Source organism: Corvus brachyrhynchos, unplaced genomic scaffold (assembly GCF_000691975.1).
Source record: "Corvus brachyrhynchos isolate BGI_N302 unplaced genomic scaffold, ASM69197v1 scaffold279, whole genome shotgun sequence".
Classification (NCBI taxonomy): domain Eukaryota; kingdom Metazoa; phylum Chordata; class Aves; order Passeriformes; family Corvidae; genus Corvus; species Corvus brachyrhynchos.
The window spans coordinates 5,325,476-5,352,023 of record NW_008246060.1 but is presented as its reverse complement, the minus strand read 5'-3'; the positions used below and the strand labels follow the sequence as shown (position 1 = coordinate 5,352,023).

Sequence of the window (26,548 nt, the reverse complement as noted above, 5' to 3'; positions counted from 1 at the left end):
TTGTAGAAAAAAATTATCTTAGCAGTGATTGTGGGAATACGGCAGGCAAAGACACCTGAAGAAATGATTTGGGTGAAGTGAGAAATACATGCTTGGAGAGAGATGGTAAGAGCAGAGAAAAAAAGTAGAAAATATATTTTATTAATATCACTTCACATTTGTTCTTGGCTCCAATAAGCATTTATGTTCTAATATTTATGCAGTCATACCTATCGTAACAGATTGTGTTGTTATACTTTCTGGTCTACTCACTCTATTTGAGCAGTTAAAATGATTCTGTGAGTATTTTAGATTGAAAGTTTCAGTCCTTGCTCAAAGTCTTATTCTTCTAGATGATTTGGACAAAATAATTCCCTTTTGGAAACATAAATAGTAATCTTCTTTCTGTTGTTTGAAGAAATAAAATTTGGTTATTTATTGATTGAAGAATAAGAGAATAAGAGAAATATGTCCACTTCCAGTTTTTTAAAATTCTAGAATATGTTCAGATCCTTCGAGTAGGTTATTATCTGCAGCAAGGACACAAAGATGGTATTCAAAATAATTTATTCAGAAAGCTGACAATGCAGCAAGAGTCTAATCATCAGGATGTGTGTCTCTGTTTCTAACACCAGGCATATTATCCCTTACTTCTAATGCAAACAATTTGCAGTTGTGAAAATGAGGGAGAACAGCCAACGTAAAATAAAAAGAATGAAACCCATGAAACTGAAGTGGTTTAGGAAACCTGTTTCAGAGTGCTTATATGTTATCTTTCAAATCAATGGATCCTAGAAATGTGTGTTTTATTCTGTCCCAAGAAATGAAATAATAAATGGGAAGTATCCTGTGCAATTTGAAGGGAATCAAAATGACAGTAAAGCATATCTTTGAATGAAAGAGAAGAAATAATCTCTTTTTTTTCCTCTTCTCTTGGAGTTTAAGTATAAAGAACAATGCCTTGAATACCCTTCCTAATTCTTGGAAAAGGTAAATATATTCTTATAAGTGTATAAATGCTAAAACAATGAAACTATCCAAGCCTTCTTGACACTCTTCTCACTACTTTAAATATCGTCAAAATAATGCTCAAATAAAACTGACACTGAGAAAAAAAATGTGTGAAGTATAGAGCCTGCAACCTGCAAATGAGAAAACTCCAAACCTCACCATATCCTGCCTGATCTCATCGTTTTTCACACTTATTTATTTTTCCCTTTTACAAATGTACCAGTGAAAGGATTTGCGTAGGTTATTTGAAAACAGAACTCGGTGACGACACTTAGGCCTCCCAGAATTTGCTTGGATTAGAATGACAGGCTGTGAAATTATGTCCTGGTGCTTCTTTAGCTGTGCTTTCAGCTCCAACTTGGTGCTTCAGTTTGCTTCCAGCTGTTTTCCACCCAAAGTAAAATGTTTCCTGGCCATGTGCTGCCTCTATTTCTGTCAAGTGGGGTTAGAAACTGGTGTTGAAATGATGATATAGTGCTCTTTACCTCCTGGAAATTCTTTTCTGCAATGAGCCATCCTAAAAGGCCAGCTGTGCCCAGCCACACAGCTGTTTTACACAGAAACAATAGCTTTAAGCTCTTTTGTCAAGGCCAAGAATCAGATCCTGTAAATTCATGAAAGATGAATGCTACAGTAAACTCTGTGAACTTTTTTGTATAAAAAGGATTGTTAGTAATGTAATAAAAATGAAGTGCTTTGTAGGTGACAATAAGCTTTACAGGTAGCTAATGCCACATTTAGTACTATTCTTTTATGTTTGTGTTCCAATCAGCCAGCACAGTAACCAACCTAACCTCCAGCAGGAAGTTATATATTCCATTATTCCTTATAGTACAATAAAGCCCTTTATTTATGGCAAGCACTAGTTTTGTAGTCACAGTGACAGAATTCGTATCTTAGCAGTGTATCAAAGCTGTCCTTCCCTCCTTTTAATGGTTATCCCCAAAATTGTCCTGTTCTTCTGTTGTCAGACCTGCACATACGGTTTATCTGTCAGCATTAGGAAGGCTCTCAGACAGAGAGATTCTCTCTCTGGTCAGATGTAGCAGAAGGGGCACAATGTTCATAAGAAATTTGCCCTTTTTTTTTTTTTTCCTCACTTTTTTCTAGTTCTGGTTCCAATCTGCTGATTCCATTTTTGTGGTTGACACCAGAGTATTGTAAACTTACCCAATTACTGTATGGTGTTATGGATCCCTTCTATGAGAGGTGCGTTTTCTCTAGGGTGGTTTTCCTTCTGAAGGTTGTGTTTCATCATCTTCAAGAAACTGATGTTCTCTAAGGGGAAATGTTCAAATATTGCCTCTGAAAGTCCTCATGCTGAGCATGGACAAATCAGGTGGGCAATTAGAAAATGAAATAGGATTATGTGATTTCAAAGGCCGAGTGTGGGCTACAGTCTGAGCAAAAACAAGTAATTGCAGACTGAAGGCAGAGGTAGCTGTAGGTTGTGTAGCTGCAACAAACTGGTCTGTCCTTTGTCAGGTGTTCCAGACAGAAGTGAGAATTTGGATTGCTTATACTTTCTCTAGGAAGTGTGAAATGAATGGGCACAAGGAATTATTTCGTGAGTAATGGTCCAGGATAACTCTCTAGTGTTAGAATCTGAACTTTTTAATAAAAAGTCAATGTTAAGACTACAAGAGACAGGAAACATTTATTTAAACATGTGTTTTAACAGACAAAACTCTTTATAGAACCCTTTATTTTTATAAAATTGTGTGAACTGTATAAAACTCCTTTTAGCATTGAAGAAAATGAAGGATTAGCAGTCCTAAATTATGAGGAGTGGAAAGAAATTCATAACTTTACCTGTGAGTATTTCTGTTCCAGCTGCTGTGGAGCAAAGCTCTGTTTTTCTTTAATGTTGCATGGACTTGTGATCATCTAAGTGGAGGAAAAAATAAAAATGAGGGCGCTCACTTCCTTGTATGATGTCAGATAAAATAAGACTGAGCCTAATTTGTTATGTCTTATAAACAGATGCTCCTGCATATGGGCATGTGTTTGTGTATTTGTGTACTGATACATTTTAAGAAATGATTGCCCTCTTGGTAATGGTTGTGAATAATTACTTGTGAAAAAAGATTCCATTATGTAGGCACCTAAAGTTGTTAGTCACCTCCTCAAACAATTCTCTTCAGTTCCCACTTCCACCTTTGAATTCCCATCAAGCCTCCTTCTTTTTCCCAGTGTCAAGTAGGAGCAGGCATGTCGGCATTCAGGAAGATATCATCACACAGTTCTTTTTAATTGCCAACACTGAATAAATTCACATTCACTTATATCTGTGAAAAACTCACAGATTGTGAGTTTTTCACAGGTATAAGTTGCACGGTTGAGCTTGGACAATCTCATCCCTCTCAGATTGTGCTTTCTCACCAAGCTGGAAAAACTCAGAATCCTTTCCATTTCTCAAAACAGAAAACAGTTCGTGTTCCTTGAGGGAAAGGTTTATAAGGGAGTATAAAATGCCCTTCCAAGTCCAGATAGCCTTACCAAGTATATCAAGTATTTTGCACTGGCCTACAAGAATGTTTCTAACCAGTAGTTCATCAGGTCAGCTGAAAACGTGAGGCAAAACCCCCCAGAGCAACGTCAGCTCAGTTAATATTTTGTAAACAGCTTTTCTTGGAAGGCTTGCACAAAAAGACAAGTCATTACTAAACCATGAGAAAGGGAATTTTCTTACTGCTTGTCAAGTACTGCAGTAATTTTGAAGGACTAAACATCATTAAAAGAAAAATCTTTGTGTTTTTTGTTGCACGTATCCCTAAAGTCTGCATAGGTATAGTAAAGAATACTGTCTAATGAATTTAAATTAAGAAAATCCAAACTTACTTTGACAACTTTAGTGAAATGCTTTAACCTGTAAATGATATCTGTTTGTCACTGTCATTATTTCAGCACCCCTGCAATATTTAGCAGTTATACACATGCTAAAGTCCTCTGTCGCTTTCCAGAAATTCCTGAATAACAATAAATCCCTTCCTTTCCACCCTGGCTTGGGATTTTGGATGGTAAGCAAGTCTAAGGTTTATGACAGTGTGACAAAGCTACTGTGGACTTGTCTAAGTTGAGCAGCAAAAGATCAGCACAGCCCTCGTTGAGTGCACCTTTCCTGAGGGTGTGGCTGGCTGGACAATCACATCAACTAAACCAAAATTAAAAAGTCAGTAGGGAGGCTGCTTTGCTTGGCACAGCCCAAGATTAGTTTCTACCATTTCTGATGTCTCTCTGCAATTCAGCTGATTTCTGAAGCTGAATTAATCCCATTAACAAGCATTCTCATGTTTGGATGGAGGTGTGAAGCTCTTACACTTGTATGTGAGCTAAACTGGTGTGTCCTCACAAGATGTTACTTGTATCAGTTTTCATATGGCAACTTTTAAGGGGGATAAAAAGGACTTCATATGTATATTCTGTGGCCATGAGACACCGTGTTTGGGGATGGTCTACGAGCCCACTCAGGTGGGGCAGCAGGGAGTGCTACTGGGTTCCATCATCTGACTTTAGCAGTGTCACAATGTACTAGTTTGAAAACAAACCAGTGGGAGGCACCAAGTCAGAATAACAATTTAATGGGGCATTAAAGAAAAGGAAAAAATAAAAGAAAACACTGGTTCAAACTGACAGAGCCCAGATACAACCTGGCACCCTGTTAGGCAGGGTGGTGGTAGCAGCCTGGTAGAATGGTGGCTGCAGTCCTCTGAAGCGGTGATCCTGTAGTAAAAGAGTCTGCTCTTCCTCAGGTCCAGTGGTGGCTGTGTAGCTCCTGTCCTCTGGAAATCCAGTGGAAAGGTTCTGTCTGGTGTTCAGAATCTCAGATTATATCCAGGATGGAATGCTTGGTTCCTCCCTCTGGGTGGAGCATCTCACAATGGGGTAATGAGTCATGAGGCCAAGTGTTGATTAGTCTCATTAACAGAAGATAGTCCGGAGGGAGTTATCTCTGAGTCAGGCGGCAGGACAATGATGGGCAATTAACAGCAAGATAGTCTGGGGGGAGGAGGCAAGGAAACACTGCCCCACCTGATTTCAACAGCTCCTGAGGATGGTGATAGAATACACTGCAACCCAGGACACACAACGTGTTTACTTCAGGATTTAAAAAAACCCCAAAACTACCCACCAGCTGTTACAATGTAGTTTTTAGAGATTGTTAGAGTTACAGTGAAGTTTTCTGAAGAGAAGGTTTCATTATGGGATCAGTAAATGTGCTCTAACTTACAGAATTCGGCTTCACCCATGAGCTGAAATTTCATGACAGAAGTGTGAGAAATGAATTTGAGAGGCTTCAATACTTTCTTTTGCAGGATAAGTTAGACATGTTTCCCATAAAGTTAAAGGCTTCTAAGGACATGGTACAGCTGTGATCGAGTCACTGCTAATTTTGAGAGCAACCTGGTTCAATATAAGCTTTGACATTTTTCTTGTTCTAAATTTCACTACAAAATAAAAACTCAGACATTTATTACACACAAATGCTGAGAGTCATGAAGACTGAGTACAGTTTGAACAAGCAGATTTTAGCACGAACATATGAAATGTGTTCCTCAATGTCAAGTGTGGTTAAGAAAATTTATTTTTTCAATCATCCTGAGGTTGAGGCACAGAGCTTAAACTAATATGTTTTGAAGGGGCTTGTTTGCATGATTTCTCTTCTTGAACCACTTGTTGTTTATATTTTATTTTATTTTATTTTTATTTTAACACTATAATATATTCCAATAGACTGGGGCTTTGTGTATCCTTTTATAAGTTTATGGATAAATAGTAAACATCTGGCTAGGTAGGTTATTTACATAACAGTAGGTTATTGACAGGAAAAAAAAAGGGGAAGTCAAAAGAAGGGCTGTGTATGTTCTGGATATTGTAATTTTTTCTTGGCAAAAGCAGCTGTGTGAGGTTGTGGTAGAAGGAGAGAAGTTTAGGGGTGAGTGATTTATCCCCTGCTTATTTACCTGTTCTTGGATTTCTGCATTTGAATTGTGATGCTGTTGGGGCGGGACTTTGTTGCTTGTGCAGTATTAAACCCCGTATCCTTGAGCCTCTGGGGAGGTTTGCAGAGCCACCCAGATAAATGAACTGGCTCTTCCTAAGAGTCATTGTCAGACCTCAGGGAAAGGTAATTGATGGAGTTTCCCTGTTGGCACTGACTGTGAAAGGGAGCTGTGGAAGATGGCTATGTGGAATACTCTTCTTTAGAGAGCACTGCAGGAATTTTTTTTCCTACCTAATTAGTGCTGCTTTCCTAACTGGTGGAGGTTGATGCAGTGGCTTTTTTCTTTTCTCTTTTTTCTTTATTTTTGTTTTTTTTTTTTTCCCCTCCTCCTGTGTTACAGATATACGTGGACTGCAGGGATTTCTCGATCAGGCCTCAAGACTGGGACTTGATGTATCATTACAAAAAGTGGACAGGAACATCAGCAGAGTATTTTCCAACCTTTTTACCACCATGAAAACGGAAGAGCTGAACCTTTTTTTGCGAAGGGCTATCTTACTCCTCAGCCCACGGGGAGCCCAGACTTTTATTAATGAGGTCAGTGCACAGCTTTTTTTTATCATCAACATTTCAGAAACATGTATTATGACCCATGTTTTGCCCTTTTGATAGTGCTGGTTGTTTAATGCCAAATAAGATTATCAGACTCTAGTGCCAGGGAATTGAAATATCACATGCTCCATGGAATGGTTGCTTTGTGGCTAATGCAAATGGGGCAGCGTGGGCCAGATATTATATCATATAATATACAGCTCAGTGGGGTGTAATTATTTTTGTCTGGTTGTCTTCTGTATCGATAATTTTGGCCTGGATTTCAACCACTGTTAACAAGTGATCAGAAAATCTGCAACAGTCTATTAGAAATGAAATATAATGTGCTTGAGAGAGCTGTCTTTGCTTTGGAAGTCTCCAAATTCATATTAAAAGGGCACATTATTGATGTTTGAAAGTTGAATCAAAGAGATCTTTATGAAAGATGAAGTTGGAATTATATGTTTGTCTTAATTTCTTAGTGGTTTCTCGAAATCAGCGATGCTAATTAGAACAGGGAGGTAGCTGTTGGGCAAACTTTTAATTAATGTTGTGCTGTGGGCTAAGTTTTGGCATTAATTAGTTTTATCCAGCTTTCTTAATATTAAATAATGAATTATTTTACAGTGCTTTATATGTCAGAGTTGAGAATGAGAGTTTGAGCCTCAGTTTAAGTTTGTGTATTCATTAGCTAAGAATTTGGCAATAAAGCAGGGGTTTTAATTTTTTTTTTTTTTTTTAATTAACCAGGGGATATGACTGAACCAAGAAATTAAAATGTGGGTGGGACCTGTTTCCAATTATCAGTTTTGCTGCATCAAAGCCTGTTAAATTAAAAAAAAATCAACTCAAATTAGCTCATTAGGGTTTTTTTTTAACCATAACAGCATTAGTAAATTATCCACATTTATGTTCATCAGTGATTTTTTAAATAACAGGGTAAATTTTATCCTAAATAAATGAGGCAAATAAGTAGTTTGGAAAAGACTAAGAACAGGGATAAATTCTCCTCAGGTTTGTGCACACACAGGTATTTCCAGTAGAAGAATGAGGGAGTGGGAGTGTGTGTAGCTCTCCACATCTCAGTCAGTTGTTTTCATAGGAGGCCTCCAGCAGAAATGCACATTGCTTGGCTTTCCAGGAAGTCCTAACAAAGAACCAGGTGTTCAAAGGAAATGTTTTATTCAAACCTCAGCTGGGTGGAAGGTGTGTCCCTTGGGAACACAGGGCTCAAGGATTGTTTGATGAATTAGGTGAGTGCTCTGTCAGAACCCTGAGGATTCTCGAGGGTAGAGGCCAGTATTAAACTGTATTAAACTCTTTTACTACTCACTTCACCTTTAAGCACTGTGTATTAAGACTAATGACCCTGATATATTTCCAGCCCCCTGCAGGAGTTTAACAGTGGGCAGAACTGAAAAGAAATTTATTTGGCAATCTTCTTATATTGAATCTTGATTGATTCAGAAAAGCTTTATAAAAGAAAATTTAAATCTTCGAAAAGAATTCTCAAAAGGCTTGCGATACGAGGTGCACAGTGTAGGGGAGATTCTTTCCCGGGCAGAGGCTGAACTTACATTTTGTGGAGAGTTATGGTGACTGCAGTTCTTCAATATCTCAGTCAATAAGTGCAGCTAATTATCTACAGCACGTTTTCAGGGAGTCCAGAATAACAACCTGCAGCTTAAATGAAATACACGTTTTTAATGTATTTTACTGAAATGCATCAATCACTGTGTGTGGCAGTAAGTGCCTTTGATGGGTTTACTCAGTTCCACAGTTGGTATTTCATGCTATAGGTGCCATATAGCTCTATACTGACTGGTGGTGTTATCAGTCTTGCTCTGCACCTTGGAAATTGTTTGAGGTTCTTTTCAATTCTGGGGGAAAAAATAGCCCTCTGAAAAAAATATAAGTAGCAACATTAGAAGAAAATGCAAATATTTCATGTTTAGATTTTGAACGGATTTATTTTCTCTTTTCTTTTTTTTTTTTTTTTAACTCAAATGAGAAGTAAAAGCTGAAGAAGAAAGGTTTTAAAGCTCTGTTTCTGGAAATGGAAAATTTCATGTGAAAGAGGTTTCTTAATAAGATTTTTAGTTTTGCTGAGTTTATATTTCGTAAGAAGGAAAAAATCTCTGACAAACTTCAACCAGATTTTTATTAAAGTGTGTTGGCTAATAGCATATATTCATAAAAACCAGGTGCTGAACACCAACCCTCTGGTGGAATGCAGAACAAAAATAAGAACAGTTTTTGGATTATGAAACCTGAAACAAACAGTTTTAACAGATTTTTCTTAGCATAAGTCATAGATATCAGCCATTGGAAGCTGGTACAAGATCTATTTTGCCTGGTTTGATACTGCAAGTGATAAATTTTTCCTGCTAAGGCTGCATATCCAGGTTTCAGTCTCCCTTATCATGTCTTGGGTGGGCCAGAGAGATGTCATCTGATTTTGGATGTACAAAGTTAGGGGACTGTGCCATCTCATAAGTGAAAAAGTTTTGAATCCTAGAAGAATTCAATTTCTCTAATTTTTATTTAGGCATAGTTTTCATTTAACTGCCTTAACATCTCAGTGCCTGGTTCTGTCATGTGTCAAAGTTACTGCAGCAGAAATTATTGACATTTCAGAAGTTTCCAAATTTAGTATTTTGCTATGAAACTGCTTTCATTGTAAGAATGGAAAGGAGGAGAAGGAAAAAAATCTTTCCAATGGTATTGCTATAAACTTGGAATCATCCTTTATTCAGAACAGGGAAGGTAAATGCATTTGTAAAACATTAACTATCTTTCCATTAAAAGGGCTCTTTGAGACTGAAGCAAACCTAATCTAAAGAGTGTCCCTCCTTAAACAGTTGAGAAAAATGTTCCCTTCTCCACCAGCAAAAATCCCAGATACACTTGTTTCAATTGTAACAGGTGTGTGTGCGCCAGGAAAACAATTTTATGTTTTGAAAGCTACGTGATCCTCTTGCAAGGTGATATACAGAAAGAAGAGAAGAAAAACTAATAATTCAGAAATGGGAAGATTTAGCACTTTTAGCTTTTCTGTTAGTTTCTTTGGCCCAGACACAGGAAGCTGAGACTCAAAAGGTCCCCTCCTTGAGACAGTGAGGTTTCACCTGCCTCTTTCACTTAGCAATGGATATGTTTTTTTGTTTGCAAGCAGAGATATTATTTGTAGGATTGCTTTTATCATTAAGGGCTTTACAGTGAAATGAATAAATGGAAAAAAGTTCAAAGAGGTGACAAAAATGCTGAAAGGATGGGAGAGCATGACGTCTGAGGAGAGGTGTCAGGAACACACTATATACAGCCTGCTGAAGAGAATATAGCTGCCAGGTACTTGAGAGGAAACATGAGCAGAGGAGGAGGAGGAATTATTTAAGGTTGTCTAACAGGAAGTAATGACCCAAAGCTAAACAGGGAATGCTTTCTAACAGGGAGGTCAGTCGGACAGTGGGAGTGCTGGGCAAGAGAGTTCAGGGAGGCATCGTTCTGCAGGGTGTTCAAGAGTTCACTAGACAAAACACTTTGGTAAATCAGGCTCACAGTCAGACCTGAACTGGTGTGCAGGATGTTCTAGATGACCCCGGAGCCCTTCTGAAGACCTACCAGGAAACATTTGTTGTGTGAGTTAAGTTTCAACTTTGTACTTTTCATATACAAGCTATCTGAAGAGGAGGAAAAGATCTTGTAGTTCGAGGCTTCTCAAGTTTCCTGTGGCAGATGTGCAGTTCCTGACCTGTGGGGAGGGTTTGGTTTCTTGATTCTTCACAGAACACATGGTTTATTTGGGATATGTATTTTAATAGAATTTGTCTTTATAAATATAGGTGATACCAATTGATTCATAGACATTAGTCTTCCTTCTTTGCAGTATTTATATACAACTTTTATTTTGAAAACCAGTGAAATGGAGGCTGTAACCCAGTTGCATGTAGTTATTGACTTGAAAAAAGAAGGCATTATCAGCTTTACAAAATCTTTAACTCAGCATTACTTGTATTTTTGGCAGCTTCACTGAAGTGAAAAATGTTTTTGTTGAGGTGGATCTCTGAAAATACTGTAGTTCCTTGTGAGCCTGCCTCGCCTGTAAGCTAGTGAGCTGACTGCAGGAAGGTTATATGCATATCCCTGCAGCACAGCAGCCTAAAGCAGAACTCTTTGCATGCCTGGGATAGTAAGTAAGTTAAAAAAACCCCCAAAACATAATAAAAGAGAGCTGATTAATTCCTTTAAAAATTAATACAAAACTGCTCTATCAGTGCAGCAGGGTTACATGTATCACAGCAATTCCAATTTGAGCTGAAACTAAAAATTTCCAGTATAACACTAAGGGTGTTAAACAGCTGTAATTTATCTCTGCCCTGTTTATATAATCACCTCCATGTCCTCATTGGAAAGCAAAGACTTCTCTGTTTCTCTTTCACTCTAGTTCCTGCTAAGTGTTCTGACTGATTCTTTAAAATAATATGGATATCCTGCATTTGGTTTGGGCTTTTGGGATCATTTCACAGTGATTTGTGGCCTTCCTTCAATCCTGGTCATTGAAGATGCTGAGCTCCTTCCTCCCAGAGCACTCTCAGATGGCACTTGTTAGAGAACAGTGCTTCAGCCTTTTCCTTTTCCCTTCTGCAGTTGGTGACATGCTGTTGCTTGACTGGAGCTGAATGAATTATTTATGGCATTTTGAACAGTTTGCACCCACAAGCAATTGTACGAAATGGTTTTCCAGGGACATTCACTTCTCAGAATTTAGGAGGAAAAAAGTTCAATATTAATTTTCTGGCACTTAGCACTTCATCTCTCTCTCTCTCTCTCTTTTTATGATGTTGCAAACATTCAACATATTAGTCCATATCTCTGTTTTATATGCCATATATAAACATCTCGAAATATTGTTGAATAATTTTGGGAAAAAATATTATGCCTCTTCTGTTTTTAGAAGGCAATTTCTATGTTTAAAGAGCTGCTAGTGATTTGTGAGTGCTGGTAACAGAACTGTAGAAATAATACATTCTTCTTTCAGTAGTTCAAGTTAAATTATGCCCGCCTTATTTTTTTCTAAATCCTCCTCTTGTATTCTATTTCTTCCTTAGAGCTAGAATCTTGTCTGCTATTGTTGACATTTTCAATATGCTAAGACTCTTTGTGCTTAAAGAGAATAATAATTATAATTAAAGCCCAAGCAAACCTCACTGAATTGCTAAAACTTAAGTGAAAACAAAGCCCTCCCATTTTGGGATAAATTGTCTTTGAAGCAAGTTTTTTTCCACTGGGCCAAAGAACCTCCCAAAACACAAACCCTCCTACATTTTGCTTCACTATGACTAATCCAAGGGATGGGGTTATTCACAAAGGGATACCAATCAAATGTGTTTGGAATGCTCAATTACATGGATTTGTAGACACTGTGAAGAGAGGGAAAAAACTTGTTAAACAAATGACTATGAATTGCTTACATAGCTTCATTTCAATGGCATTCCTTTTACTGCTGCAGGTAGAAGTGACAATGATTTTAAATTACCTTTTTTTTAAACTCCACTAGAATGTTACATGAGATTTTGAACCTGAATGTTGCAATCATGAGAGACAGGAGGCTTGCATCCAGTTTTGTATGTCTCTAACAATGACTGATAACAGTTTTGTGAGGCTTTATGGGTCAGTTGAGAAAAAATATATGGAAATTGGATACAGGGGCTAGAGGTACACAAAGCCCTTTTGAGTCTAAATATGCTTTACTGGCAGTTTTACCAAGTCTCTTGGTGTCAGCAATGATGTCTGGTCTGAAGGAACCTGATTTCTCAGCTCATGTTCTGAATCTGATGACTGGGCACATATACATAGAGGATCATGTATTTTTAAATGTCATTAAATCTGTATGTACAGGAACCAGGCATTCCTCCTGCTCCAAATGCTTCATCCTTTGTGCACTTTTGGGTCCTTGTTTCATTGTGGGCGTTCAGTTGCTAAAACGTGACTGATTGCAAAATTTTGCTGCTGTCCACACATAAGGGTGTCAAGTCCAAAGGAAACTGTGCCAAACATCCAGCTGAAAATTTTATTAAAATATCTTAAATTAAAATTCATTTGTGTTGTGAGCTTCACTAATTTTTTTAACAAACCAATTTTTTTGACTTTTTTTAAAAATTATTTTTCATGTACTGATCTACAACTCTGAAGAGATTTAACCTCAAGATAGGGAAGATTCTAGCTGTCAGGAGAGGCTGCATTTATGTTTGGGGTTTTTTTGAAGGAATAGGATCTAGTAATGATTTGGAAGTGCACAAGTGTTGTACTGGGCCACAGACAATCCATTTCCTTTAGTACTGCCTTTAAAGCACTCAGTGCTGGCTCTTGTAAGAGCTGAGACAGGACAAATCTAGTGGGCATTAAAAGAACAAGGGTATCAAAAACTAACCCCACCTCCACCTATTCCTTCATGGATCTGTTTTCCAAATTATTTCACTTCAGGTGACCCCTTGAATACTGTGCAATTTAAAGATAAGGTTCGTATGTATATGAATTTTTAGCATAGTGCAAAGTGGAATTGAATACTCTGACATACCTGTGGTCATTATAATACATAAATATATGCAAAATATTTCTCTGAAATACTGCAAATCTTTAGATGACTTCATCATTCTCAGCAAGGATAATTTTCTTCAATTTAGGTATAACCTACCAGAAAGGAGATATTACTAATTAATTATGGATGATTAATTTTAAAATAGGCTCCTGCAGTTGCATTTCATCACTATACCAGTGTTTGCCTATTGTAAGGCACTGGCAGAAGCAGCACAGGTACATGAGAAAATATGTTTGCCTTACAAAAATCAGAAAAAGTAATGGCCATAAACAAGCTATTGCCATCTCCCAGTTGTACTTTTTCATATAAATTTAGTGAATTGTTCAGCTGACTCTTCTCGGGAAGCTTGGCTTTGAGGACTGGAACATACATAGTGTAATTATTCAATATTGAAATTTTGAACTTGCAGCAGCAGCATGCACACACCAGAGGTACATGCTGACTTTGTCCGTGTTTCTGAGCACGGGGGCTGACTTGGAGTACAGGACTCTGCACAATCATCGCTCCCCTACAATGCACTTCCAGACCGGGTGTGCTGGATTGAGGAAATCACTGATTCATTTTGTTTGTTGTCCCAGAAGTCACAGAAGAAGGCCATTAGCCTTAGAAGGGATGAGTAATAATTGCTGATAATAATTTGCACCTGCTTGGCATCTTTTCACAGGAGGTTTTTAGCAATTTTTAGCAGGTGAAATAAAATTATATTTACCCAAGACTTATTTTTAGTTTCAAACTAATTAAAAAATCTATTTAAGCCTTTACTAATTGCTGGCAGCACACAGTTTAGTGCTGTCTGTGTATGAGAGAGGAGCTCAGGTGAGATTTATGTGGGTTTAAGATTAATCCCAAGGAAGGCATCGTAGGACTGGTGCTGTGTTTTTCTTCTGGTTCTGTGCCAGGCAGGCAGCACCCAGTGCAGGTATGAGGGTGGGCCTTGTTGGAGTAGGAGACAACACTGAATGTTATGCTGTTCCTTCACAGTTCAAAGGGTAGAGTTCCGAAAAAATCCAAAATAGAGGGTTGAGGGAGCTCTCTGCAAATGCAGGGGGAGAAATGTTTGGGAGCCTTGTTCATCAAGGACAAGTGGTTAGATCCGATTAAATTAAGCTTATAACTTGAGACAGTGTGGAAACTGTGCAAGGAGATTTGTCTTTTCCTGAGGCAAAGAGTGTTCTGTGCCAGAGAAATAGTGCCAGGTGTCACTTCATTTACCTCGGTACCTTGGAGGGTGACAAATACTGCAAACTAGCAAGGGTTTAAGAGTTGTTTGGAAAAGGGAGTGCAGTCCTGTGCTAACAATTATTTTTCCTGGTGCTGTTATAACTGGTGTGCTTATGCCTGTTGTACTCAAGTGGCTTGTTATGAGTTGGGATGTTGTTTTACTGAGTGCTGTATGAATTTGTGTCCCTAAAGAATTTGCAGTGTGCAACAAATGGCAGATAGGGACATCTGGGGAGTAAAAGGGATTGATGTCTGCAACACAAATAGTGTCTTCATTCCAGGATCTTAGAAATAATCATTTTGAAAACAAAAGAAATTACACTGAACTAAAAGTAAAATAAGGATTTTAAAATATTTGTGGAAATGTTTTCATAAATAAGGGTAGGTGAAGGATGTTGACACCAAGGCCAGAATCTTCATGGTGAATTAGAGATAACCTGAAAGATTGGAATAAAAATTGTGCGATACTGGAAGTGAAGATCGTTAGCATATCTTCGATGTGACAGGTAACAAGGGAGCTGTTGAAGCAATATGAAGAGTTGGGTGAAATGATCAAAGAAAGAGGTTAGAGATCCTCTTTGCAGCAGAAGTTTCACTGAGATATGAGAGGAGCTTGTGATTCTTAAGGTCAGAAAGATGAACTTGGAAGTAATCAATACGTAATATCATCGGAGCTGGGAAAGGAATTTCTGCATTACAGATGGGTAAAAAGACCTGTTTATTAGAAAGATTATCTCTAAAGAATCTCAGAGATTTTTGGGCTTATCCTGGATGAGAAGTGAGAGTCAAAGATGACTCTTGTGTTATAGTCCACATTGGCAGGTCTGATGTTCGGGCTATCCATTTTGACTGAGAAAAAGGATTTTCTTCCCCTTTAGGGAGAGGGTTGAGAAATCTCTTTATCCACATGAAGCTAGTGAGGATATCTTGAAAGCAAGATCCTCCCTAGTAATTTAGACTGACCAGAATATGAAAAATGCCTCACAGGGAAGTAGATCAAGACTCATCAGCATATGAATGACAGTGGATTTTTTGTGCTAGTTTGCTTGCTGGATGGAGTTAATGTAAAGAAAGAAGATTACAGTGTGAATGATTGTGGGACCCTCCTTGGGAACTTGAAGAATTTCACAGAAAGTATCCCCTGGAGAGACTGTGCTGGAGTGTCATAGGAGGAAAGCCAGGAGTGAGCTACTGGGAAGAGGAGGTTTATCAAGAAGGAATGTGATCAGTTTTATTAAAAACATTTGGCAAGTCCAACAAGAGACAGTAACAATTTTGGAGTGTGGCTAAAAAAGTGAATGTCAGTAGGAACAGTTTTAGTCAAGTGAGCCATGTGTTAAAGGGTCCTCAGGTGGAAGGGAGAGGAAAAATGGGGTGATAAGTTTAGAGACTAGAAAGAGTGAGAAAGGACAGGTCTAAAACACTTTCTGGTCTCAGGGAAGAGAAACAGGGTAAGAAGAAACTACTTTAAAGGTATGTAGTGAGATCTAATTCTTATGAGGGCAGCTGTGTGGAAGATGTCTTCAAAGGTTCCAAAGGCTGGAAGGCATTGTACACGTGGAATGGAGAGACAGGCAGTGGGAGCACTTTGTGTGGGCTGGGGTTTACATCACCGTTTTTGGGTGGGCACTGTGTGAGCTCCAGTGTCACAAATCAGGAATCAGCTCTGTTTGTCTTTGCAGTTCTCATCAGATGTGCAGCTGCTTTGTGTGCTGTCCTGCAGTCAGAGCTGTGTATTGGTAGACAGTGGAAATTACATGTTTTGCTGCTGGTTGTTCTTTTATGTGCAGAATTTCTTGAGAGAGAAAAGAGTTTTTCAGGTCTTAGAGCATTTCCTTTGCAGTGTGAGGGCTAAAAGAATAAAAGTGGCTCTGACAGTATCCTTTGTGGGGAAGGACTTTGTGTCCCAAGGATGATTTCTGATAGTTTTAGTTTTTAGTAATACTTTTTTACTGGATAAGTCTTCATGCTGAAAATTGCAGAGAAGGAAATATTATCAGGCTTCTGTACACGATTTGCTGGTTTTGCTATTGTTTTTGTTCACTGGTTTTGTTCAGGGTTTTGTTAAGATACGTTTTCACAGCTTTTATTCAGAGATCAAGTTCCAAGGCTTATCTCTTTCTATTGAGACAGGTACCTAATGATTATAGTTACAGAACATTAAATGTGGAGGTAGAGGGTCAGTAGTCCCTTTTTTACCAGCTGGGGCATGGGGTTACAGAGAAAGTAGGCAATTTACTGAGTTCACCTGAAACAGAGATTGAAGTTCTAAATGCCAAACCAAGAACTTGCCCAAAAGGTCATCCTTTCATTTGATACTGCCAGGTATGTCTTTGCCACCATTGGCCCCTGGTTGTTTCATTTGACAGAACTGATTGTCCTGTCACTCCAGTGACCCTTTTGTCAGACATGCAGCCTTTAACCTCTGCGTGCTGTGTCAAATATTAAAACTCTCTTTGAATAGTGCGTGTTGGCTTTAGTTTCAGGTAAACAACGCAGCTTGCACATACAGGCCTACAGAGCATTTTAAGAGGTGCTCAGGGAGCTTTAAAAATCTCTGTTTTATTTATTGAATTGAGTGTTTTCATTTTTAGGGACTTACAGTTTGCTATAGACTATGCACTGTGAAAGAGATCAATTTGTTTGGCACTGACCCATCCATTTAACTTGAAGCAATCAGATTTAAAAGCTTTGCACTTTATTAATGTGTGTGCAATAGCAACTGGGTTCCAAGGACACTCTTTAGGAAAGCACCTTGAGTGATTGATCTTGATATATAATTCATATTTTGCTTCCAGCTTTCCAAAGGAAAAAATCACATTAAAATTATTTTTAGATAATACTGTAAAGGGGAAAAACTTAAGCCTTGATGTATACAATGACTTTGTGTGTTTAATGGAAGTATATTGACTTGAAAATGTTATAAGTTCCCTAAAAAGTTTTTCCATAAAATTATTAAAGAGAATATTTTGGGATGTACAGCAACACATTAAAAAGCCCTCCAAACAAAACCCATTACACCACAGTGTTCATTTGCTAAACTGTACCAGCATGCAAGGTATTTTAAAAATCAATGTCAGTTCTGAATGCATCTTGATTGAGAGTAAGAACCACCTAGCAAATAGAGCATTTCAGCCGGGATACAGTCAGGAATTCTTAATAAAAGTGTGCAGTTCAAGACAGAGTCATCCCTGATGGCTCCCATGAACAGGAAGCACCCTAACACTGGAAGTGCCTCTGTGTAAATAAGGTGGTTATAGCATCCAGGGTAAATAAGCAGTGGAAATGTCCAATTTGAAAAATCTGTGGCATGCAGAAGTGTTAAAAATAATACCAAGGAGACAAAATGGTAATAAAAGGAGGACCCTAAAACCCCATAAAATTAATTAATAATTAATTACTTAATAGAGCCAATTAATAGCTATTATGTTAATGCTGAGCATGTTTGAGTAAAATATATGTACTTATGTAATAGATACATAAGTATAAAAATATGTATGTACTGTATGTATTTTATATATGCAGACACACACACAACTTGCAGATTATACCATGTCCAGGTCAGTAACTTAAGAAGGAATTTGTGTGTCTGGAAATATGGAAGAACAGAGAGTAAATGTTTGTGTTCTGTGCAGCTGAAAAGGAGAATAAAGATATTGGAGCAGAAATGAACCAGAGAGTGTGAGCTGTTCAGGGTTTTTCTGTTTCACCTCATTAAGAACATTCGCATTTCTGATGTGCTCTACTGATATTTGCAAATAGTGTTGGCACCTTGCAGCATAAACTGAGTGAAGAACTGTGTCTTTAAAAGCCTTTTGGAGTTCAGCATTATTCATGCAGGGGACTTGCAACGCTGACCAAATGGAACAGAAACAGTGTGGAAAAACTACCTCACTGAGGCTCATTGGCCCTGAGTTTTCTGTGAATGATGAAGACACAAAAAGTAAAATTAAAAAAAGGTCAAATCCTTAATATGAGTGAGCAGGAAAAAGCTGTATCCTGGCAAAGCGCAGAGGTCTCAGGGAATGTGAGGAATGCTTCAGTGTGAGCGATAACATCAGCCAGGCTTTGGTCCCAAAACTCTCCATAGTTTAATGGTGACTTGAGCAGAAACAGCTATTTGTGATTTCCACATGAAATTTGTGGAATGCTGCAGTCCCAGATGATAAGGAAAGCAATCCTGAATGAAATGACTCAGTGGCAGTGTCAAAGCATCGACAAATTTGTGAATAACCTGAGGCTGAACAGTCAATTTTGGCATTTCGAGGCCGGTCCTCCCGGCACCTGCAGAGGAAAGGCCCAGCTGGCTATATGGAATTAGGAGTTACTGAGAAGGTAAAAGGGGGTGCTGAGTTCTATAGTCGTTTAAGTAGGGAATCTATGAATGTGTTTATATCAACCTGGCTGTACTGGCCCTTGTGTTGCTGATAGCAGCTGCCTCATATGTCAGGGGAGTAGCAGTCACATTGATGTGGCCACAACATGGTGTGCGTAATCCTTATCTCTAGTCTTGTTTTGCTACTTTGAAAAATGAAATTCAGCTTTTCTAGCCAGAGAATTTATGTCTTTCTCTTGTTCCTTTTTTTTCACTCTGCTTTCCAAAGTTTCCCTTTGTGATAAATTTAACTCACTACTTGTGATAAATAAAAGAGTTTCAGAGATCCTTACAGTAAATAATAGTGCTGCTGATGTTAAAATGATCTACATAGGCACTTTATGTTTGCATTGTTGCAATTGCTAATCTAAAATTAGAATTAAGAGTATATATAAATCTTTACAGAGGTAATGACCCAGTTATGCTGTGTCCAGGAGCTTTGCTTATGTATAAAGTTCAAGTAAATTCTTGTCACTTTGACCAAAAAATTATTACAAAGAAACCTCTCCAAAACCACAAAAACCCACAAGACCTTGCTAAACCACTGAAGCTTTCATGCTGGCTGCTGTAATTAAAAGTAAACGCAGTGAACTGTGTTTTACCACAGCGCTGGTGCTGTGAACACCCTCAGTGGCTGTGGGCAAACAGTTAAATCAAGAGACCGATGGTTCTAGAGCATAATGGCACCTCTCAATTTCCCACTCTGGCATTGATTTGCAAATGAATGACTGTTTGTTTATTGGAATCACCATTACTTCAGCAAAGGGTTCCAGCCAAGATGCAGCAACTTTCCAAGGGCTCTGGATTTCATTGTTTATCACTCAGTTGTGAAAGGATCAGGAGACCTAGCAATGGAGACTTGTAATAAGAAAAAAACAACCCACCAAACCCAGAATAAAAAACTGTGAGCTAGAAGAGTACTTTGGTACTCAAGTTCTTAAAAAGACTAAATGAAGTTTAAAGAATAAGAATACAGCAATGTTTCAATTGTTTTAATAAGGACAATGTAGCATGGGAAATCAGAGCATGTGTGCCACTGCTTTTGCTAATGCTCATTATTTACTTGTTAATATAAGCAGTCCTAAAGCAGTTGCTAATCTTCTAGAACACGACTTGGGATATGGAGAATCTGTTTGCAGTATATCTACTGCAAATTCATAATTATATGAATATTTCAGGGATAACTTTCTCCTATCACAGGAAAAGTGTGAGGATAAAATCCGGTGATGTTCCTAAGAAATCAGAGAGCAAAGTAAAGAGAATGAGGCAAGCTAGATAGATGGGATAGTTTAGATGACTGGGTGAGTCAGATATTTGTGTCAGTGTCCTGGGTTTGAATTATCCATATAATGAGTGTTTGAGAAAACTTTGAAAGCCTTTTTTGTTAATCAACAAATTCTTCAGTTATCAAGAATGACCAATTTCTATACAGTGTGTTAATGTTAGGAAGCAAATTAATGATTCTGAAGCCCTGCCCTTTTCCTGAACCTGCCTATTTGTTGTTGTGCACGTTGTCCCTCAGTGTTGTGCTATTTTCCCTTGGTGCTGCACAAGAATGGGGTTTGTCTTTTAAAAAGCTGGGCAGACGAGCATCCTCTGCATGTGAGACAAGAGCAAGAGAGAATGGAGTAGCGGAGTGCTGCGTGTGTTATGCCCTCATTCGAGTAGGGAATTTCCGCTCATCAGCTGAATCTCCTAAAGAATGTCAAATTGTTATTGAGGAAAATCCCATGCAAACTCCCTCCAGCTCTTTTTGTTGCTCTTGACAAGAGTACATGAAATTCTGTAATGCACAAGGGAACTGTATCAAAATGGCTGGGTTTGTGCATTTCCTGCTGCTGTTTATTGGCAGTACGACTTCTGGAAAGGTTAAAGTAGAGCCTATTCATCTAGAATTCTGGCAGCAAAGGTAGCCAGAGTTTTGGTGCCAGTCCCCTCATTTGAGTTTGACCTTGCGTTCCTCTTGGTGCTCTCTGTAAAACTTCTCTGTTCCAACACTCGAAACGTTCTTGGTTTGAGAGGTTTCCAGACCTTGTGATAAAATGGATACTTCCCTTTTGCCCTGTGTCCCCACTCAGTCTTTTTAGCTCCACCAGGGTGTGTCACCAGGCTCCTGGTGTCAATGACCACAGTTAGGCTGAACAAGGTGTAAAATGGCAGTGAATTTCTCAGTGGATCTGTGAAAAGTGGAAATTGCCACTTTGCACCTGTTCTGTTCTAGGCTTTTGAAGTGCTCTCCATTGGTCTCCTTTCTGAGGGCAGCCCTGTTATTTGATGCCAAAATAAGAGCTCTACAGGCACAGGTGAGGGCCATCTGTCTTTTCCTTTTCAAATTAGAGGAATGTCTAGTCAAAGGAGACTTCAGACATCTCTGTGAACAGCCTTCTGCTTCTGTATTGCATTTTTCTTCAAAATGAGCAGATTTTTTTCTGAGAGCAAGAAAGGAGCTGGTTTTTTCTCTTATTCCCTTGAAAGTCTTCTAAATCATTTGGGAGAAAATATTTGGAAAAAATTGACTATGCATCAAAGACAAAATCAGACTTCAGGGGATAGTAGCAAAAGAGAAAGTATGGAGTAAAGATGAGATTTCAGAATGTGCTGCTGAGGGCTCTTGACAGTGCTTAAAAAATAAGTTCATAACAGGCTGAAGAGCATCAAGAGGGGTTGCAGAGTCACAGAATTTTGATAGAATTAAGGGAAATGCCATCTGCAGATTCATAATGTTATATTACCATTATATCTCATTTCTTGAGTAGGTCAGCAGGATTAAGTGGAGGCTGTCTAAACAAGGATGAATTTTACCCTTAAGCCCTCAGGGATCAATAGAAATCTGAAACTGCAGAGTCTGAAAATTGAGGGCTACTTGTTTTGTGTCGAAGACATTAACACGAATAGAGAGAGATGAATATTTGGAGACATCCACTGATGTCTAAGAACAAGTGTGTCACGGAGGGAAGGAGTTCAACAAACCTCTTGAATCTTCTGCTTCTCATAATTTGACTATTGCTTGAACTGTTGGTCTTCTATTTTATCTATATTTCTATTATGTAGCTCTATGGCATTGAGAAGGCAAACTTATGATGGAGAGCAAATGATAAGTTTGGATAGAGCATGCAGGGACTTGTATTTGTTTTTTGGGAGTCTTTTTGGTTTGCCTTGCTAGAATCCTGTTTGTATTTAATTTAAATATTTATAAGCAAATAGTGAATTTTAAATGTAATTCAGTGAGAAGGGTTGGAGTTAGCTGCTAGTTCTGCCAGTAAATAGTAAATTCCCTTCAAGATTAGCAAATGAAGTATGATATAGGCTATTAAAAATACTACCAATAGAAATCTGGTTCATTAGCTATGTTGCTAAGGTTACAAATGAGTTTCTTCAAATTTGCACGCAAGTTTTATATACAAGTTTGTATAGAACTGAACTCGTAATTTTGTGTTTGCTATTCCTAGATACAATAAAAGTAATGCATATTGACTTTGATTGTAGTTAAATAGTATAAGTATGAATCTATATGCATAGACTATAAGAAAGACTGTAAGAAAATCTTTAATTTAGGGGTTTGATGGAGAAATCAGTAATTGCAGCCAATAAAATGCTCTGTCCGATAAAATGTATGAGTTTTGGTAAGGGCAATATTTTATTTTCCTCTGAAATTTGGGTTCTGCTTTACCTTGTTTGGTCTACAATTATATCCTCCCTGAAGTGATCCCAGTATTCATCCTTATTTTTCACACTCTGCAGTTCTCAATAGCTGTTTTGGAATAATACATTAACAAAAGTATAGCGGAACTTCCATGCTTGCTTTGTCTGACTGGATCTCAAAATTGGTTTGATGATTCTTATTTATAGGATCAAAAACAGTTTTAGCCATGAAAATGCTCCTTTTGAGAAAATTAGATGATTGAAAAATGCTAGGAGCTCTACTTAATGGCATGCCTCTCCTAGAGAAAATTGATAATAAGAATTTAAGTTGATATTAATTTATGAATGATTTAAGTCATACTTAGGATGAGGTCACACTTTCTGCCTTTAGATGTCAAAGAAACCAAGCAACCAACACAAAATTGTCATATCTTTATTGAGCTACCTACAGAATGTGTGCAGAGAGTGCCAAAGTCATTGGACAGATTTTATTTTGCTGTCTTAATTCAGTGTTTTACCACAGTGTTTTTTCCTAAAGAGAAAGTTGATAGCTAGGTTCTACTAAACTGAACTAATCTCTGAGCCAACTTTATGGCTTGTTATTTCAACTTGTTCCATGACCCATTAGTTGTCCTGCCTGCCCACAAAGCTCGGCCGGGTCCCGGGAGAAGCAGATCAATAAGGAATACTTGGATGCAGGGTCATTTACAGATGGAGCTGTCTCACACACATGCAGTTTGGAACATTCTTTTAGGCCTTTCTATCACTTGATTTGTAGTAGGGCTATCATTATTTCATGTTCTTTCAACAATAAAGTGCAATTCAGTTGCTTTATCTCTTTGTCAGCGCATGTCACAGGCTTTTCACTGGTTTGTGGGTTTTTTTTGATCCAAAGAAATCAAGGAGCTGGATTGTTGACTTAAGCCAGCTTAGCAATGGGTTTTTTTGTGATGCTGAGCCATGTGGTTATTGTGTGAGAGAAATTAGGTGAAATGGAGCCCTCTATTAATAAAGCAGAACACTATAATTCCATTGGTGCAGTTTACCTTGTTGTGATGAGTTGTTTTTTAGTGCTTTATAGCAAAAGCTTAGGTCATATATCAATTAGACAATTGGTTAAATCTGACTCCATGACACTTAAAATCAACTCTGTTTGTCAATCAGGGATAAATGCCATTGGAAAAAAACTCAAGGAAATCTCAGAGGAGGGAAAATTTGGATGAGATGACTCTAGGACCTCACACAGCAGAGCTACATCACAAAGATTTTTCTGTTGTGGGTAGAAGAAAAGTAATGGTTATGAGGGTGTGAATGGATGAACTCCCAGCACTTGTTTTGGAGCAGAGCATGTCCTTAAGTAATGCTCCTAATTTCTGTGATCAGGTTTTCCTGTGCTGATACCAATGCATCCAGGGCTGTAGGTTCTTGTCCTGGGGTGACTGTATGATACTGTATTCCCTGTTGCCTGCTCCATGCCAGACATGACTCCTGTGCCTTTCTGTGTCTTTAAGCTGGGTCCGAGAGAAAGGGAAGAAGAAAGAGCCGAGCGGTTTTTTGCTCAAGGACGCACATTCCCCTGTGTTCTGCTGCTGTGGAGCTGAGGAAAGCACCTTCCTGCTTTTTTCCCAGCTCTCGGCTCCTTTTCTCGGGAGAGACTCTCCATCTCTCTAGGGAGAGAGACAGAGTTAAAACTCTTTGTTTTTTAGTTAGCTTCTTGTTTGTAGCTGAAGCAAGGAGTTTCCTGGGACTTTGGCTTCTTCTTCTTCTCTTCTGGACTGTTCAGCAAGACCAGAACATTACCAGGAGGCCCTACATCGTGGTCGGGAGGGGCCCACACCGAACCCCAGCTCTGGAGAGGAGAGAGCCACGCCCACAGAAAGGACTTTGAAAATCTTCCCAGGTCTTCTCCACAGTGAGAGGTTTCATTATTTAACATTATTCATTTTTTTTCCCCGTGCCTGCATGCGCTTTGCTTGTTAAATAAATAGTTTTTTTCACTTTCCTCCAAGGAATTTCTTTTCGAACCTGGTGGGGAAGGGGCTGCTGAAATTTGCCTTCTAACAGAGGGACGTTCATTTTGGACGTTCCTTCAAATTTGTCTCAAACCAAGACAGTTCTAAAAATGCATGTTCAGAAAGGGCCCAGGGGAATTCCCAGTGCCACTTTACTCTTCTGTGCTGACTGCAGGCTCAGGGAATTGCTGTAACATCTCTTACCCTTGTGTCACATACTGAAAGCTTGGGGTTTTTTGTCACAACTGGTAGAAATAAAAAATTACTGTAACTGTAACACAGAATTGGGTTCCCTTTGTCCCCCATACCCCAGACATTTAAAGACTTTGGAGTTTCTGTTTCTATCAGGCCACAGGAAATTCTGCTCCTCTGGCCTCAGGTCTGTATGTTGACATTTACATTACCTCAAATCTGAGACAGACTCTGTACCTTTTGCCAGGCCAGACTGTATTCATTTCCCAGGGCTAAGTTTTCATTCCTAAAAATGGAGTTCAAATTAGAGGCCTTGAAAATCCTCCTCTTTTTTCTTCTCAAGCTCCCAGACTTCCTTGCTGGTACACTCAGTTTCCTCAGAAAGCGAATTCCCAGCAGTGATGTAGTGGGGACAGTGTTCCTTCCCCAACAATGTGCAAATAAGGTAATCACTTTTTATCAGTGTGCTGGTTTTAGGCAAACACTTGCCAGACTGCAGCAAATAAGTTGGTATTGATCAAAAGTAATTACCTCCTGAGAGATGGTCAATGTGGCAGGCTGCTCATATGTCTGAAATTACCCCTGCATTCCCTGGAGTGCACAAAGCAATTGCTGAGACCCAAGAAATGAATCATTGTGATCTCAGTCCTCCCTTCCTGGTGGCATCAGATGTCCTGGGATGGGTGAATTGACAATGGGTGCTCTGAAGACCTTGCAGGGTAGCCACGGCCTGGCCACACCACATCCCAGAGATGTATCAAGCTGGGAAATGAAATGAAATGAAATCAAGCTTTGCTGGTGCCTGGCTCTACATGGGCCGAAGGAAATCAGGAGAACTGTGGAGCAGGTAAACCCCTGTTCTGAAGCTACTGATACTCTTTGAGAGAGGACGTGCAACATTTAGTTTGCAATCAGTTCCAGAATATTTATTATAATTAATTTTTAAATTCTACACATATTTTATGTCTGATTTAGTGTCAGCTATTTTTTTAAAAGCTCATTAAATTCTTGATCTTGATGATTTCTGTAATAAAATTTCAGTTTACTTAATGTCATGTGAGAAAAATGTTCTATTACTGTGCTGTGAGGCAAACAAAACAAAGGCTGCTGTCTCTAGATACTTTGTTGCTCACAGTATTTCTATTACATCTCCTTTTATTAATCATCTTGCTGAATACAATTCCATAATTTAAATTCTTCCTACTACTTTTCCTTGGCTTTTCAGAATCCCTCTCACTTGGAATTCAAGTTCTTTCACTTAATATAGAAGTACTGTGGCTTTGTTTTTGGTGTTCTGCAAACTGACCCCATTGGTGAGCTCTAGAAGAGACATTTCTTTTTTAAATGTACCAAGAAATGGAAGAAAGGGAGGGTAAAGTATGTCTGCAACTTATCTAATCATAAGGTGATGAAGAAAAGTGGGCAACAGTGCAAAAGAATATTACTGGATGGAAATTACCAAATGGAAAGTGGTGTAGCACAGATATGACCTCACATAACTTTCTTAAACTCTCATCTGATTTGAACTGGGAACAGCACGCATTAACCAGCCAAAGACAAATTCAACCTTTCATTAAATACTGTGACTCTGTTTTAAATAACTCTGTAAAGACTGATGGACTCATTCAGATGTACTATTTGTCTTTGGGGCTTCTATCAATGAATCAGTGTCCTTTATTTGACTGGCTGACATGTATTTAATTTGGTGTAATATATGATACATGGAAAATGCCTTTCAGTTTGAAACATTAATGACTGATAGTTGCCATCATTCAAATCCTGCCTGTTATAATTTAGTTTTTTTCTATACTCATCAAGTTTACTAATAATGATTAAAGATTTTCTTAGTTACATTGTCTTTGACAACAGTGATGATTAAAGACATGGGCAACTCATGGTATGGAACAGTTCACTTCTGTCCATCATTGATCTTCCTTTCCATATTATCTGCCAGTTAGACCTAAACAGAAGTGTGGAAGAGC

General features: G+C 38.4%; 1 protein-coding gene across 1 annotated transcript in view; it reads left to right on the top strand.

The window, feature by feature from the left end:
• GRID1 (glutamate ionotropic receptor delta type subunit 1) overlaps positions 1-26,548 on the top strand; it is a 513,295-nt gene that overhangs the window by 279,834 nt on the left and 206,913 nt on the right. The window contains 1 exon segment of the mRNA XM_017746337.1: positions 6,336-6,532. Coding sequence (XP_017601826.1) covers positions 6,336-6,532 — 197 coding nt within the window.